The sequence below is a fragment of the Dendropsophus ebraccatus genome, chromosome 8 (genome assembly GCF_027789765.1).
Source record: "Dendropsophus ebraccatus isolate aDenEbr1 chromosome 8, aDenEbr1.pat, whole genome shotgun sequence".
NCBI lineage: Eukaryota > Metazoa > Chordata > Amphibia > Anura > Hylidae > Dendropsophus > Dendropsophus ebraccatus.
Genome location: NC_091461.1, coordinates 6988294 through 7002100, shown reverse-complemented (window position 1 = coordinate 7002100; position 13807 = coordinate 6988294). Strand labels below are relative to the sequence as shown.

Sequence of the window (13807 nt, the reverse complement as noted above, 5' to 3'; positions counted from 1 at the left end):
AAGCGACTTAGGAACACCCTATCCCACACCAGGAACCTCTTGAAAACGTGTAGAACAAAGAGGAGCTGACCCCAGTAGGACAAAGCTACCAAAAGTAAAGGTCTACGTATCCCACTGCGCAGGTCGACTGGGAAGTCTCGGGCACCTGCTACACCCAGATAATTGATGACTGGGGCTCGTGCTACCCACCTAGGATGTGTTCTTTGACACTACGGAGAAGTAGGCAGCAGAAGACATTAGTCTAAACATGAGTACGAGTATCACTTATCTACTTCTATATATGTGCGTGTATGTATATATATATATATATATATATATATATATATATATATATTACAGTTCCAGCAGAGTACAGGATCTACATTGGGCAGGGCTCTTCTGGCAACTCCTTTCCTGTTCTCTTTACCTCTACAAAGCACCTATTCCTATCAAAGCACTAACTCTACTCTATTGTCAGCAACCAAGTTTTATCAAGATTTGCACTACTGCTATTGAGTATACTGTTTACCCGCAAAGTCATCCAGTAAACTGTTCTATTTTTATATGAAACATCAGGGACTCTGTCTTCCTCTGTCTGCACCTGCACCTATACACACACCACTGTCTACCTTGGGTTATTTTTCCCCTTTCTGTGGGTGGCGGTACCAACATCCCGAGCTGGTCTACTACAAGTCAAGGTTGCTGTGACAAGAGCCCAAGGGGCACGCAACAAGCCCGGAGGTTACCAACTATTTGGGGTTATTAACCGGCCATATAAAACATATAAACCGGCCATATAAGACAGACACAGTGCTCTCTGCTGCCACCTCTGTCCATGTCAGGAACTGTCCAGAGCAGCAGCAAATCCCCATAGAAAACCTCTCCTGCTCTAGGCAGTTCCTGACATGGACAGAGGTGGCAGCCGAGAGCACTGTGTCAGACTGGGGACAATAAAGTCAAAATAAAACTTAAATTCCATTGAACTGAATGGCGCTGAGCTGTTATACTACACACAAACTGAGGACAATGGTGGCGCTGTTTTTTGCAAGAAAAGAGTGTTTTTTCTATCCCTGGATAATCCCTTTAAGCCACATACAGACACTCAGTGAAGTCCTCAGTCATTGTTGTATAAGGTTTATTACATAACATCAGAGCTGGATTTGCTCCATCTGTTTCTCTCCCCATAAGTTTCCACATTAGGAGTTTATTCAGTATTCCCACAGCACCAGAGGTATTAATAGAAGAAGATATTATATGATGATCGCTAATCATTAACAGAGCAACCCGATCCCTCCCCCGTATACATCCAGGTCTATGTATATATATATACAGTCAGGTTCGGTGACTGAGCAGCTGACAGCAGCTCCAAGGGCACAAAGGTGAGTGACATCCATTGTATCTGCTATACTGCATTGCCCTGAGCCGCAGCCAGGGGGAGCACTGATCTGTCTATTCTCATCCCTCTAGATGATGTTCATCTGGACCATTGGTATCGTCTTCCTCAGTGCCGTGAAAGGTAAAAACCTAAAACACCAAATCTGGTGATTTTACATTTTCTGAAATATAATATAGGATCAGTGATGTAATGTATGTACACAGTGACCCCACCAGCAGAATAGTGAGTGCAGCTCTGGAGTATAATACAGGATGTAACTCAGGATCAGTCATGTAAAGTATGTACACAGTGACCCCAGCAGCAGAATAGTGTGTGCAGCTCTGGAGTGCCGGATTCCACTCTGAGGGTGGTAGCGTACGCCGATGATGTCACCATATTCGTCTCCTCTTAAGAGGAGGCGCAGTGTGTGATGTCAGAGGTGGAGCGCTACTCAGAGGCATCTGGGTCTAAGATCAACCAGGATAAGTGTGAGAGTCTCTGGCTGGGAGGTGGAGATCCTGGATTTGATCTCCCGGACACCCTTCCAGAGCCCCAGGAGTCTGCAAAGGTCCTCAACATCTAATTCGGCCAAGGGGATTACCCCAAACAAAACTGGGACAGCAGGCTTAAGATCGCCGCTCAGAAGGTGGATCAGTGGAAGGGCTGATCTTTGACCCTCAGGGAAAGGGTTAACCTGATCAAAACCTTCCTGCTCCCTTTGCTGATATATCTGGGCAGTGTTTGCATTTTGCCAGAACCGCTCTGGACTCGGGTCTACAGTGTGTTCTTCCAGCTGTTATGGGGGAATAGACTGAACCTACTCAAGAGGGAGGTTACTTACTGTACGAGGAGATAAGGGGGGTTGTGTATGGTCATTACTTACCGTAGGAGACAAGGGGGGTTGTGTATGGTCATTACTTACCATACGAGGAGACAAGGGGGGTTGTGTATGGTCATTACTTACCATACGAGGAGACAAGGGGGGTTGTGTATGGTCATTACTTACCGTACGAGGAGACAAGGGGGGTTGTGTATGGTCATTACTTACCGTATGAGGAGACAAGGGGGGTTGTGTATGGTCATTACTTACCTAGGAGGAGACAAGGGGGGTTGTGTATGGTCATTACTTACCGTATGAGGAGACAAGGGGGGTTGTGTATGGTCATTACTTACCGTAGGAGACAAGGGGGGTTGTGTATGGTCATTACTTACCGTACGAGGAGATAAGGGGGGTTGTGTATGGTCATTACTTACCTACAAGGAGACAAGGGGGGTTGTGTATGGTCATTACTTACCGTACGAGGAGACAAGGGGGGTTGTGTATGGTCAACCCCGTGGTGTTCCTGGTGAATACCTTTCTTAAGACCAACATTGCAAACCTCTGGAAAGAGAGGGCTCCTCCGTGGGTATTCTCCTGTAGGGGATGGTTTTGGCCTTTCTTCCAGGAATGGGAGACAGGAGGGCAAGTGAAGGATCTCCGCACACCACACGGGCATCTTCCGGCTTATGCTACCCTGCTTCTGAAGGTCATTCGTCGGGGGCGGGGGGGGGGGGGGGGGGGGGGGGGGGGGGGTATTGGGGATGTGGGAGATTAGGACTCTGTCGAGGAAATTCCTTGACAATAGGGTCCGGTCATCCCATTTCAAAAACCGCTGGCGCTCAAGGATTGCACAAGTCGGGATCTGGAGGTTGATTTGGGCCTATTGAATTCCATCAGGATCCCCTTGAAGTTTGGGGACTTGGCTTGGCGTTGCTTCCATGGGAAACTGTATGTGAGGGACAATCTGAAGTGCAGGAGCTCTGAGGATCGGGGATGTCCCCGGGAGGAGTGTGCAGGAGCTCTGAGGATCGGGGATGTCCCCGAGAGGAGTGTGCAGGAGCTCTGAGGATCGGGGATGTCCCCGGGAGGAGTGTGCAGGAGCTCTGAGGATCGGGGATGTCCCCAGGAGGAGTGTGCAGGAGCTCTGAGGAGTGTGGAGGCCTGCTGGAAAGCATGGAGCATTTTCTGTTTCATTGTCCCTTTAATACAGGGGTTTACAACAGGGTGGGCGCTTCCATCGGGTGGCCCAGGTTGGCCCGTCTCTCCTATGCGGAATGGGCGTATGGAGCATTCAGAAACCTTGGTGGCTGGGACCGGAGCACTTTATTCCTAGTCAGCATAGTGGTCAGGTACTAAGGTACATGGAGTGCACGGTGTTTAGTATCGACGCAACGTAAAATCCTCCCTGTGGATGAGGTGGTTAGGGGCACAGCGCCCCCTGTGGATGAGGTGATTAGGGGCACAGCGCCCCCTGTGGATGAGGTGGTTAGGGGCACAGCGCCCCCTGTGGATAAGGTGGTTAGGGGCACAGCGCCCCCTGTGGATGAGGTGATTAGGGGCACAGCGCCCCCTGTGGATGTGGTGGTTAGGGGCACAGCGCCCCCTGTGGATGAGGTGGTTAGGGGAACAGCGCCCCCTGTGGATGAGGTGGTTAGGGGCACAGCGCCCCCTGTGGATGAGGTGATTAGGGGCACATTGCCCCCTGTGGATGAGGTGGTTAGGGGCACAGCGCCCCCTGTGTATGAGGTGGTTAGGGGCACAGCGCCCCCTGTGGATGAGCTGGTTAGGGGCACAGCGCCCCCTGTGGATGAGGTGGTTAGGGGCACAGCGCCCCCTGTGGATGAGGTGGTTAGGGGCACAGCGCCCCCTGTGGATGAGGTGGTTAGGGGCACACTCGGTGACCTGGTGAAGGTGCGCTCTCTGGAGTACGAGAGGCTGGGGGCTGGTAGGGCCTCTTGTCTTTGGAGGGGCTTTGCCTATAAGGTTCCTTAGCCTGCGTCTCCTCTCCTGGTGGTGGGCTGATGCTGGCACCTTAGTCTTTTGTTTTGTGCTGTAGAGATACTGGAGTATAGGGCTTGCAGGCGCTGATCTTGGGCTTTCGGGCTGTGTGTGGGGCTGAGAAGTCTCATTATTGTTGGGTTTAGTATGTTATATATTTTTGTATTGTGATTGTCTTGTATGTTTGTATAAATTGTATATACTGTATTATATATGTTTTGTTTGCACCTGGGGTTCGGGTTTAGTGATAGGTTGGGTGGTGGGTAATAGGGGGGAGGGGGCTTCTGTGGGACTTTGTGGGGACTTTTATATATATATAATCCTGGGCTGGTTCATGGACGTCCGTGATCATGTACTGGGGGCATGGGATGCGGGACCAGCTCAGGGCCCCAAAAAATAAATACATTTATTAAAAAATATTATATGTACTGTAGTATGTAGTATGTATGTAGTTGTAGGTTCATATTTTTGTATTGTGTCTTGTTTAGTTGTAGTTTATTTGTGTAATGATGTCTTGTTTAGTTGGTGTTGGTTTGTATAGAATTGTTTCTGTGGTATTAGGTTGTGCACAATGTAACTGGGCGAGGGAGTTCACATTTAGTTATTTATATAGGTATATAGTATATAGTGGTGTATTGTATATAGTAGTGTATATAGTAGTGTATATAAGTGTGTTTATAGGTGTATTGTATATAGTAGTGTATATAGGTTTGTATATAGTAGTGTATATAGTTTATTAATATGTTTAGCTAAAATTGTTTATATTGTGTGTATATATTGTATATAGGTATATGGGTGTATATATTGTATATAGGTATATGGGTTGTCTGTGTGGAAGAATGAGTGTGGGGATGGACTGGTGGCTTATGTTCTGGTTTCATTTTGTTTTGGTAATTTTTCTGTTTTATTGTTTTGTTCTGGTCAGATATGGTGTGTTATTTCTGTATTTATTTATTGTTATGTTTAAAATTTTAATAAAAGAAATACAGGATGTAACTCAGGATCAGTAATGTAATGTATGTACACAGTGACCCCACCAGCAGAATAGTCAGTGCAGCTCTGGAGTATAATACAGGATCAGTAATGTAATGTATGTACACAGTGACCCCACCAGCAGAATAGTGAGTGCAGCTCTGGAGTATAATACAGGATCAGTAATGTAATGTATGTACACAGTGACCCCACCAGCAGAATAGTGAGTGCAGCTCTGGAGTATAATACAGGATCAGTAATGTAATGTATGTACACAGTGACCCCACCAGCAGAATAGTGAGTGCAGCTCTGGAGTATACAGATCAGTACAGGATACGTTTGCCTATTTTCCTGCAGGCGCAGAGGTTTGTTATAACAGAATCGGCTGCTTTTCTGATGCCAAACCATGGGCCGGCACCATAGAGAGACCCATCACTAAGTTACCGTGGGCCCCGGAGAAGATTAACACCCGTTTTTTGCTTTACACCCGGAATAACCAGAACAGCTTCCAGGTGAGGCTCATGTTGTGTTACCGGGTTGTTGTGTCCTTATAGTCAGAGCTTGACTGTACTGTGTCTTCTCCTTCCAGGCGATCAGCGCCACCAATCCCTCCTCCATCTCTTCTTCCAACTTCCGGACTTCCAGGAAAACTCGCTTTGTAATTCACGGCTTCACGGACAGTGGACAGTCCACCTGGCTGTCTGACATCTGCCTGGTACGGCCTCTCATCTCCAGGACGTTCCTCTATATCAGGCTGTAGTATAGTGACCGGTGATGGCATTGTGTCCTCAGGTGATCGTGTACAGACCCTGATCCAGCAGGGAATGTCTGAGAGACATGAGCTCAGAATAGGGCTGGGCGATTAACCCAATTAATTTGATTAGTCCAGAATTTGAAAATCAATTTGATCTTCTTTGAAAATTGTAAATTCATTTTTCAAAAAAAATGCAGGGGGAGCAGTGGCACCCCGAGCTTGGGCGGTGTGGTTACCGATGGCCTCCAGCTTGACCACAGAGTGTGACCGGGCCCAGAGCTGATCATCCTGCAGGTCAGACCGCCCCCTGCTGGATCCAGCGCTGCGACGTCTGCATAGTGGAGATCCCCGCCGCCCACACCCAGGAGATGCCTGTACATCTGTACATGTAAGAGCAGCAGCAGCAGCAGCAACAGGGCACTGAGGAGTCCCCGGGGTAGGAGAGACCCAGAATAGCATCACCAGAGAACAGGGGAGGAACCGGTACGACGCTAACCCCTGTCCAACCGCGTCTACCAAGTAACTACTACTACTATTTATTCTGCTACTCTAAATACTACTCTCACTACTACTACTACTCCAAATACTACTGCTACTCCCACAACTACTACTCCCACTATTTATACTGCCACTCCCAATGCTATGCAAAAGAGGAGCCTCATTGAAGAGTCTCAAAACACAGGACTAGCCTGATATCCCTCCAGCCAAGGGGCGGCTCCTGTAAGGAAACCACCAAAACCACCATATTAAGTGGCCCTATAAGTCAATGTAATGACAAGGGAAAAACCAAGGCCAGGTATCCATCCACATATAGCTGTTTCGGGGTGTTGCCCCTCATCAGTGTGGAGCAGGATTCTTCCGGGAGGGATATCTGGCTATTCCTGTGTTTCGAGACCCTTCAATGAGGCTCCACGGGCTCTTGTATTGCATATTTTTTGTTTCCCAGGGGGCAATGCACCTAGGATTTCACTGCATTGAGCGCTTTCACTAGCAGTTGGCAGTGTTATCGTTTGTCTGGACTCCCAATACTAGTCCCACTACTGCTACTACTACTCCAACTATTGTTACTACTACTACTACTACTAAAAATACTACTACTTCCACTACTACTACTACAGCTACTACTACTCCCACTACAACTGCTACTCCCACTATTACTACTCCCATTACAACTGCTACTCCCACTACTACTACTGCTACTACTACTCCAAATTCTACTACTTTCACTACTGCTACTCCAACTATTGTTACTACTACTACTACTACTAAAAATACTACTACTTCCACTACAACTGCTACTCCCACTATTACTGCTGCTACTACTATTACTCCAAATTCTACTACTTCCACTACTGCTACTATTGCTGCTGCTACTACTTCCACTACTACACCTCTTATCCACTATGCCACAACTACTACACGTATCATCATTAGAACATAAAAAATCTAAATAAAAAATCTAAATAAAATTTTTTAAAAATTGAGATTTTATTTTTCAGCCATATCGCCCGGCCTGAGCTCAGAACCGAAAAGAAAGCGCCAGCGATATTATTATAATATACAGGTAGCTCCGGATCAGGAAAGCAAAGGATACATTGTTATATGCAGAGTTCTGTAAATCCTCCCGGGGGGGTTGGGGGTCAGTATATACTGTATTCTGTGCTATAATAGATATTTCTATTGTCTCCTCCAGAAACTGTTCCAGATTGAGGACTCCAACTGCATCTGTGTGGACTGGAGCGGAGGCTCCCGCACGCTCTACTCTCAGGCCTCCAACAACATCCGTGTGGTGGGCGCAGAGATCGCTTATTTCTTGGACGTCCTTCAGGTAGACACATGGAGCTGGGTGTGGATGGGAGGGGTCTGGTGGGTGGTGATGTCATCCTATAGCTCACAAGAAGTCAGCTGACCCAGGACAGACCACTTCCTCTGACACATTAAACACTGTGTTTTTTGTGGGTCAGGCAGGTGATCACGTGACTGGATGAATCTGAGCTGGGATGAATCAGATGGTACTGTGGCACTAGTTAGAGTGAGGCCAAAAAATAAACCTGGCTCCTAAAAGGACCATATATAGCAAAGTATCAACAACCATCCTATAAATCTACCACGTATGATGATCATGTGATGAATCAAGCACCTATATACAATTATATTGCTATATATTATACCTATAGACCATAGAGAATGTAAACTCACCGGCCACTTTATTAGGTACACCTGTCCAACTGCACGTTACCACTTAATTTCTAATCAGCCAATCACATGGCTCAAACCGAGCATCAGTATGGGGAAGAAAGGTGATTTGAGGCCTTTGAACGTGGCATGGTTGTTGGTGCCAGAAGGGCTGGTCTGAGTATTTCAGAAACTGCTGATCTACTGGGATTTTCACGCACAACCATCTGTAGGGTTTACAGAGAATGGTCCGAAAAAGAAAAAACATCCAGTGAGCGGCAGTCCTGGGGGCGGAAATGCCTTGTTGATGCCAGAGGTCAGAGGAGAATGGGCAGACTGGTTCCAGCTGATAGAAAAGCAAAAGTGACTCAAATAGCCAACCGTTACAACCAAGGTAGGCAGAAGAGCATCTCCGATCGCACAGTACGGCCAACTTTGAGGCAGATGGGCTACAGCAGCAGAAGACCACACCGGGGGCCACTCCGCTCAGCTAAGAACAGGAAACTGAGGCTACAATTTGCACAAGCTCATCGAAATTGGACAGTAGAAGATTGGAAAAACGTTGCCTGGTCTGATGAGTCTCGATTTCTGCTGCGACATTCGGATGGTAGGGTCAGAATTTGGCGTCAACAACATGAAAGCATGGATCCATCCTGCCTTGTATCAACGGTTCAGGCTGGTGGTGGTGGTGTCATGGTGTGGGGAATGTTTTCTTGGCACTCTTTGGGCCCCTTGGTACCAATTGAGCATCGTTACAACGCCACAGCCTACCTGAGTATTGTTGCTGACCATGTCCATCCCTTTATGACCACAATGGACCCAACATCTGATGGCTACTTTCAGCAGGATAATGCGCCATGTCATAAAGCTAGAATCATCTCAGACTGGTTTCTAGAACATGACAATGAGTTCACTGTACTCCAATGGCCTCCACAGTCACCAGATCTCAATCCAATAGAGCATCTTTGGGATGTGGTGGAACGGGAGATTGGCATCATGGATGTGCAGCCGACAAATCTGCGGCAACTGTGTGATGTCATCATGTCACTATGGACCAAAATCTCTGAGGAAGCTTCCAGCACCTTGTTGTATCTATGCCGCCAAGAATTGAGGCAGTTCTGAAGGCAAAAGGGGGTCCAACCAGTTACCAGCATGGTGTACCTAATAAAGTGGCTGGTGAGTGTATATATACATGTCCTATACAATAGTGCCAGTTACCGTGCCCCCATAGTAATACCACACACAGCGCCTCCCATAGTAATGCCGCACACAGCCCCCATAGTAATACCACACACAGTGCCCCCCATAGTAATACCACACACAGTGCCCCCCATAGTAATGCCGCACACAGCCCCCATAGTAATGCCGCACACAACGCCCCCCATAGTAATGCCGCACACAGCCCCCCATAGTAATGCCACACACACCTCCCCATAGTAATGCTGCACACAGCCCCCCATAGTAATGCCACACACAGCCCCCCATAGTAATGCCGCACACACCTCCCCCATAGTAATGCCACACACAGCCCCCCATAGTAATGCCGCACACACCTCCCCCATTGTAATGCCGCACACACCTCCCCCATTGTAATGCCGCACACACCTCCCCCATTGTAATGCCGCACACACCTCCCCCATTGTAATGCCGCGCACAGCCCCCATGTCTCCTCTTGTATACAGTTTCTCCCTTTCGCTCGTCTTGCAGAATAACTTTGGCTATTCTCCGGCCAACGTCCACCTGATCGGCCACAGCCTGGGCGCCCACACCGCCGGGGAGGCTGGGAAGAGGAAGAGGGGCATTAGCAGGATTTCAGGTTTGTCCTTTAGGTGAAGTAGTCGGAGTGTCAGTACTGAAGGCCTGTATATATTATATACTGTATATACCTGTGTATCCTGCCCCCAGGACTGGACCCCGCTGAACCCTACTTCCAGAACACCCCGGCAGAAGTCAGACTGGACCCGTCCGATGCTGCACTGGTGGATGTCATTCACACGGATGCCGGCCCTCTGGTCCCCAGCCTGGGTCAGTACCTCACTCCTGAAGGTTTCCAATGTATCTAAAAGTATCTAAGTCTGTATTTAAGAGTTCTTGTATCTCAGCCCCTGATTCAGGGTCTTCGGTTGCATCTAATTCCCCACAGCCTCAACTGTATCTAAGACTCTGATTATATCTAAGCTTAACATTGTATCTAAGCTTCACATTGTATCTAAACCTCTGATTGTAGCTAAACGTCTTACTGTATTTAGGTTTGTATTTAAGCCTCTTAGATGTGACTTTCAGGCTTTGGAATGAGCCAAGTGGTCGGTCACCTGGACTTCTTCCCCAATGGTGGTGTCCACATGCCCGGGTGTCCTCAGAACATCGAAATCCCCAACGTCAACGTGGAAGATATCTGGAACGGTAAAGACTTATATAACCCCTATATGTATGACCCCATATAACTCCCTATATGTATGACCTTATATATATTCCTCTCTGTATATATAACCCCTATATGTATGACCCTATATATCTCTGTGTATATAACCCCCCTGTATATGTAACCCTGTGTTTTCTGGATGTTTCTGTCAGGAGTCGTGAACTTTGTGACCTGTAACCACATGAGAGCCATCAAGTATTACACCGACAGTATCACCAACTCCAACACCTTTGTGAGCTACCCCTGTGCCAACTGGAGCACCTACCAGGGTGTAAGAGAATGGAATCTGCACAGCACTGCTGTATATGTTGGCGCTATAGCTGTATATGGAATACGGCTTATGTACAGATATACACACTAATATCATGTCACCTCTCATATTCCAGGGCAAATGCAAAACCTGCCCAAGTGCTGGATGTCCAAAGATGGGTCACTACGCCGATACTTTCCGCGGTGTTACCTCCTCCAGCCAAAGCTTCTATCTAACCACCCCATAAACCATCAAAGCCTGATCAATGGTAAATGATCAATACCCACAGCAAGGGGCACGGTAGGGGATGTCCGCCAGTAGATACAGGGGATATCCTCCAGTAGATTCAGGGGATGTCCTCCAGTAGATTCAGGGGATATCCTCCAGTAGATTTAGGGTATGCCCTCCAGTAGATTCAAGGGATGTCCTCCAGTAGATTCAAGGGATGCCCTCCAGTAGATTCAGGGGATGTCCTCCAGTAGATACAGGGGATGCCCTCCAGTAGATTCAGGGGATGTCTTCCAGTAGATTCAGGGGATGTCCTCCAGTAGATTCAGGGGATGTCCTCCAGTAGATTCAGGGGATGTCCTCCAGTAGATACAGGGGATGTCCTCCAGTAGATACAGGGGATGTCCTCCAGTAGATTCAGGGGATGTCCTCCAGTAGATACAGGGGATGTCCTCCAGTAGATTCAGGGGATATCCTCCAGTAGATTTAGGGGATGCCCTCCAGTAGATACAGGGGATATCCTTCAGTAGATTCAGGGGCTGTCCTCCAGTAGATACAGGGGATGTCCTCCAGTAGATTCAGGGGATGTCCTCCAGTAGATACAGGGGATGTCCTCCAGTAGATTCAGGGGATGCCCTCCAGTAGATTCAGGGGATGTCCTCCAGTAGATACAGGGGATGTCCTCCAGTAGATACAGGGGATGTCCTCCAGTAGATTCAGGGGATATCCTCCAGTAGATTTAGGGGATGCCCTCCAGTAGATACAGGGGATATCCTTCAGTAGATTCAGATGATGTCCTCCAGTAGATACAGGGGATGTCCTCCAGTAGATACAGGGGATGTCCTCCAGTAGATTTAGGGGTGTCTTCCAATACATTTTAGTTATGTCCTCCAGTAGATTGAGGGGATGTCTTCTAGTGAAGTCAGGGATTGTCCAGTAGAATTTATCTGAGTATTCCAGTAGAGATGGGGGCTGCCCCCTGTAGTTGTGGGAATTATCCTTCAGCAGGGGAATGGGTTGACCTCCAGTAGAGGAAGGTGTTGTCCTCCAGTCAGATCTTCTGGATGGACCATGATCTCATCCTACTATACAGATAGGGTCAAGTTCTCCATTAGAGCCAAGATCTCTACCTTAATTAAAGGCCATAGACTTGTCGTCAAGATGGGGCAGGGGACAGTCCCTCAGGCTAGTAGAGGCAGGATCTGGTCCTCCATTAGTGGTAGGGGTCTATTCCTGGAGTTGGTGCAGGGGATGAACCTCCAGTATGGACAGAGAGTGGTCCTCCTGCAGGGGCTCAGTGGGGCGAGGACAATATGGGCAGCTGTAGAGGATATAAGCAGTTATTGGACATATAGACCCATGGTAATTTATACATACATGGCTGATGTTTTATTCCATCTTCTTGCAGGTATTGACCTTCTGACCTCGGGTTCGGCTCCAGTTCCCTCCCATCTGGGATCATGTAACTTATAATAAAGCTGCACTTTTCATACCCATCACCACCCTGTCCTGTATTATATTTATCAGCTCCAATGGGACATCTGACCCCGTGATCTGCATCGTCCCTGTATGTTCAGGTTTATGTTGAAAGGAAAAAACCTAAAATCTATTGGTAAGATAACAATCCCGGAGACAGACGTCAGGACTGCCGCATATGTCATCGGCCATTGGTGGGAACAATGAGATCGGTCTAATATTACATCTCATAGGTCGTTCCTGATTTGGGGCTCATCCTATATATCAGTCCCAGTAACTACAGATGAGGAGTTGAGTGTATATACTGTACAGTGCACAGTTCCTGAGCGCCCCTAGTGGTGATTGCAGAATTATATCACATATCTATAAGGATATAATAAAGGGGTCCTCTGACGTCAGGGATAAGAATAAACATACTATAGATGTATGTAGCTTTGCTTACCTGTCTGCTCCAGTTTTGAAACCACAAAAAAAAAACAATAGTTTTGGGCTCTTAGATCTGTGATTCCAGTTTGAGCCGCTGCTCAGTACCACATTTCCCAGAATGCATTGCTTTAACTTAGCTCTCCATTACAGTCCTCCCACCCAACCTACCCTCGTCCTGGCAATTCCCTGCCCAAAGCTGTTGCAGAACATCTAATTTTATTGCAGACTATTGCAGAGTGAGGTTGCTGCACCTGCTGCATTCACTCCCTGTCTTCTCTTTCTGTTTGGGTGAATCATCTAAAAGCTGAAGCTGGTGCTGTAAGTAATAACACTATATTAGTAAGTGATGTATTTTGGGTTGATAGTTTTATTTAAAGAGACTCTGTCAGTAAGTTTATGGCGTCCTATCTCAGGGTAGCATAAACTAGTGACAGAGAAGCTGAACAGAATGATGGATCACTTACAATGTTCTGTGCAGCTGATCCAGAGATCTCCCCCTGAATAACATGGACAATGAGTAGTCCTCTCCATTATGTGCATGAGCCCAGTAATCCTGGATATTCATGGGAAGCAGAAAACTCCTCCCACCAGCTGCTGATTGGCAGTTATCTATCCATGCAGTGTATAGGGAGTCACTGGAGGGCGGAGGGAGGGGTGTGGCAAGAATCCTATTCTCCTGCATATTAGGAGAACGTCTAAACAGAATGATAGAAGTAATACACCGATCTGTTAAGAATTTCTGTCACTAGTTTATGCTGCCCTCATTTAAGGCGGATTAAACCTAGTGACAGATTCCCTTTAAATACAATTTCCGATACAGTAAAACCCCTTTAAAGGGGTTGTTCACCAAAAATTTTTTCTTTCAAATCAAATTGTGCCAGAAAGTGCCAGAGATTTGTAATATACTTCTATTAAAAAATCTTCATCTTCAA

The 13807-nt window shown here is 47.2% G+C and overlaps 1 protein-coding gene across 1 annotated transcript; it reads left to right on the top strand.

Annotated features, from left to right (window-relative positions):
• The first annotated feature begins 912 nt into the window (after positions 1 to 912).
• Positions 913 to 12468, top strand: LOC138798383 (pancreatic triacylglycerol lipase-like). Its single transcript, XM_069978813.1, has 10 exons — positions 913 to 1495; positions 5502 to 5656; positions 5734 to 5859; positions 7592 to 7726; positions 9781 to 9889; positions 9979 to 10098; positions 10357 to 10476; positions 10648 to 10766; positions 10882 to 11013; positions 12382 to 12468. The coding sequence occupies exons 1-9, from the start codon at positions 1447 to 1449 to the stop codon at positions 10990 to 10992; spliced, it is 1044 nt and encodes a 347-aa protein (XP_069834914.1). The 5' UTR covers positions 913 to 1446; the 3' UTR covers positions 10993 to 11013; positions 12382 to 12468.
• Positions 12469 to 13807: the final 1339 nt, after the last annotated feature.